This window comes from Eimeria tenella, genomic scaffold (genome assembly GCF_000499545.2).
Source record: "Eimeria tenella Houghton genomic scaffold, Eth_scaff753, whole genome shotgun sequence".
NCBI classification, from domain to species: Eukaryota; Apicomplexa; class Conoidasida; order Eucoccidiorida; family Eimeriidae; genus Eimeria; species Eimeria tenella.
In genome coordinates, this window is record NW_013545870.1 from 1 (window position 1) to 3,044 (window position 3,044).

General features: G+C 51.5%; 1 protein-coding gene across 1 annotated transcript; it reads left to right on the forward strand.

Annotated features, from left to right (window-relative positions):
• Positions 1–202: 202 nt before the first annotated feature.
• Positions 203–2,219, forward strand: ETH_00000195 (uncharacterized protein; the record flags this gene model as incomplete). The annotated part of the gene is made up of 5 exons (XM_013380606.1): positions 203–266; positions 468–553; positions 862–1,081; positions 1,473–1,618; positions 2,037–2,219. The coding sequence occupies 5 exons, from the start codon at positions 203–205 to the stop codon at positions 2,217–2,219; spliced, it is 699 nt and encodes a 232-aa protein (XP_013236060.1).
• Positions 2,220–3,044: the final 825 nt, after the last annotated feature.

The window sequence follows — 3,044 nt, forward strand, 5'->3', positions numbered from 1 at the left end:
TTAGGGTTTAGGGTTTAGGGTTTAGATGGAATATGTCCAGGCTTCCCCAGATCAGCAGACAAAAGCCTGTCGAGTTAATTAACATATTATTTATTATTTATTATTTATTAATTTATTTATTTATTATTTATTTATTTATTATTTATTTATTTATTTATTTATTTATTTTTATTTTTCAGTTATGTGGGAACTTTCAATAAAGATGTCAAAGACGGAACGGGCGTCGAGACCTGGGCGGACGGCACTGTCTACGAAGGGCCCTTCAAGTCCGCCAAACCCTAAACCCTAAACCCTAAACCCTAAACCCTAGGCGCTAGGGGCTAAACCCTAGCTTGCAAGCGCTAAACCCTAAACCCTGGCGGGAAAGGGACTTGACACCCGCAAGCAGCTCCGGCGCAGATCGATACTGCAGCACAAAGCCCTAAACCCTAAACCCTAAACCCTAAACCCTAATTGTTTGCTTTCAGGAATGGAGATAAGGAGGGAAAGGGCAAAATTAGATTCCCCGACGGCTCTACTTACGAAGGCGACTTCAAGGCGGATCTGTTTGACGGTGCGCATCCCAAACCCTAAACCCCAAACCCTAAACCCTAATTCCGGCAGACCCTAAACCCTAGCTCTTCCAAACCCTAGGGTTTGGGTTTGTTCAGCGCACCCACTTCAGGCCTCGCCCCTGACACCGCCCACTGTCCTGGGCTCCCCAACCACCGCCTACGGTTTAGCGTTTAGGGTTTAGGGTTTAGGGTTTATGGCTAGGGTTTGGGGTTTCGGGCTAGGGTTTAGGGTTTGGGGCTAGGGTTTAGGGTTTGGGTTGTTGTGGGCGCAGGGTTTGGGGTTTACGTGTGGGCGAACGGGCGGAAGTACGAGGGCAGCTGGCGCGAGGGTTTGATGGAGGGTTTAGGGTTTTACAGCTGGCCCTCGGGGCAGTGCAGCAGCTACGAGGGTTTATTCAAAAAGGGTTTGAAAGAAGGCAAAGGAACTCTTTTGCTGCGGGATGGCCGCAAGTACGAAGGCCACTTCAGCAGCAACAAACTCCACGGCGAAGTCACCGAGGTCATGCCCAGCGGGAAGTCCAGGAAAGGTCCAAACCCTAAACCCTAAACCCTAAACCCTAAACCCTAAGCCCTAAGCCCTGCGGCCCAACAGGCCCGCGGGAAGATCGGCTCTAACGACCCTAAACGCGAAACCCTAAACCCTACTTCAGCGGGACCAAACACGCGGCTTTCGGCAGGCGAAAAGCTACACAGTGCCACTCACAAACCCTAAACCCTAAACCCTAAACCCTAGGGATTTAAAATTCACAGGGCCGCTGAGTGAGGCCAGGGAATTTCGCAGGCAGTCCACAGAAGCGGCGCTCAACGAAGCTGCTGCTGCTGCTGCACTTGCTGCGGCTGCTGCACTTGCTGCTGCTGCTGCACGGGCTGCTGCCGCTGCATTCACTGCTGCTGCTGCTGCTGCTGCTGCTGCTGCAGGTATTTGGAAAGAGGGAGTGTTCCAGCAGTGGACGGAAGCTGGAGAAAAGGTTTTATTAAATGTTGCAGAAAAGGATACAGACAAAGATGAAGAATACGGAACTTCCATCTTCTCCAACCCGGACGCCTACACTCAAGTCTACAAGGTCCCGCTGCTGCTGCTGCTGCTGCTGCTGCTGCTGCTGCTGCTGTTGCTGTTGCTGCTGCTGCTGCTGCTGTTGACAATGAGGATGAAGATGCTGCTGTTGCTGCTGTTGATAGTGATGATGATGATGATGCTGCTGCTGCTGTTGCTGCTGCTGTTGATGCTGGTGATGGTAATTATGTTGGTGCTTCTTCTGTCGCTGGTGCTGCTGGTTTTGCTGCTACTGCTGCTGCTGCTGCTGCGGGTTTCCATTTGCTGCTGGCAAAAGCAGCAGCAGCAAGCTGCTGTTTCTGTTTTGCTTCCAGCGCGTGGATTTGTTCATTAATTTATTTAAAATACTTTTTACTTTAATTAATTAATTTATTTATTTTAATTAATTAATTAGTTAATTAATTATATTTATTTTATTTATTTCGCAGACACAAGACAGAAAAAGAATGAAAATTAAAGGCGGAGTCCTCAGAGGCAAAATCAAAGAAGACGCAAGTGCCCAGAACTCGCGGACGCCTTCAGAGTACCTTCAAGACGAGCAGCAGCAGAAGCAAGAGCAGCAGCAGCAGCAGCAGCAGCAGCAGCAGCAGCAGCAGGGGGAGCAGCAGTAGCAGCAGCGGCGACTCCAGCAGCAGCAGCGGCGGCGTCGTCAGCCTGCTTTTCTAGCTGCAGCAGCATTAGTAGCAGCAAATTCGGCTTTCTCAGCGGCACCAATGGACTGATTTGCTGCAGCAGCAGCAGCTGAAGCAGCTGCAGCAGAAGCAACTGCAGCAGCAGCAGCAGCAGCAGCGAGGTGTGTGTACACTTGCGCGCAGCAAATGCGGAGACAGCCAATTTCTCTTTTGCATTTGTCTCTTAAAAGCAGCAGCAAATGCTGCTTTCTTTTTCATGCGTCTCTTTGCTGCAGCAGCAGCTGCTGCTTCCTGTAGCAGCAGCAGGAGCTGCTGCTGCTGCTGCTGTCCCTTGGCGTGTTTCTTAGCATCTCTAGTTGAGGATACTTTGCTGCAGCTGCATCTGCTGCTGCTGCTGCCTGCGCTTCTAGCTGCTGCTGTCTCTAGGGTCCTTTGCTGCAACAGCTTCTAGTGCTGCCGGCGATGCTGCTGCTGCTGCTTTAGCTGCTGCTGCTTTAGCTGCTGCTGCCTGCACTCTCAAAGTTTATTTTATTAAAAACTTTAGGGGCCCTCCGCTGCAACAACCCCACCCAAAGTTCAGCCTCGTTTCTTGCTGCTGCTGAATCAGCAGCAGCAAAAACAAACCGCTGCAGCAGCACGAGCAAAGCAGCTGCTGCAGCAGCAGCAGAGCCGCCGCTGCAGTGCCCCACAGCTGCAGCTGCAGCAGCAGAGCGACCGCTACGGTGCCCGAGCAGCCGCTGCTGCAGCAGCAGTTGCTGCTGCAGTAGCGATCGTTGCTGCAGCAGCAGCAGCAGCTGCTGCTGC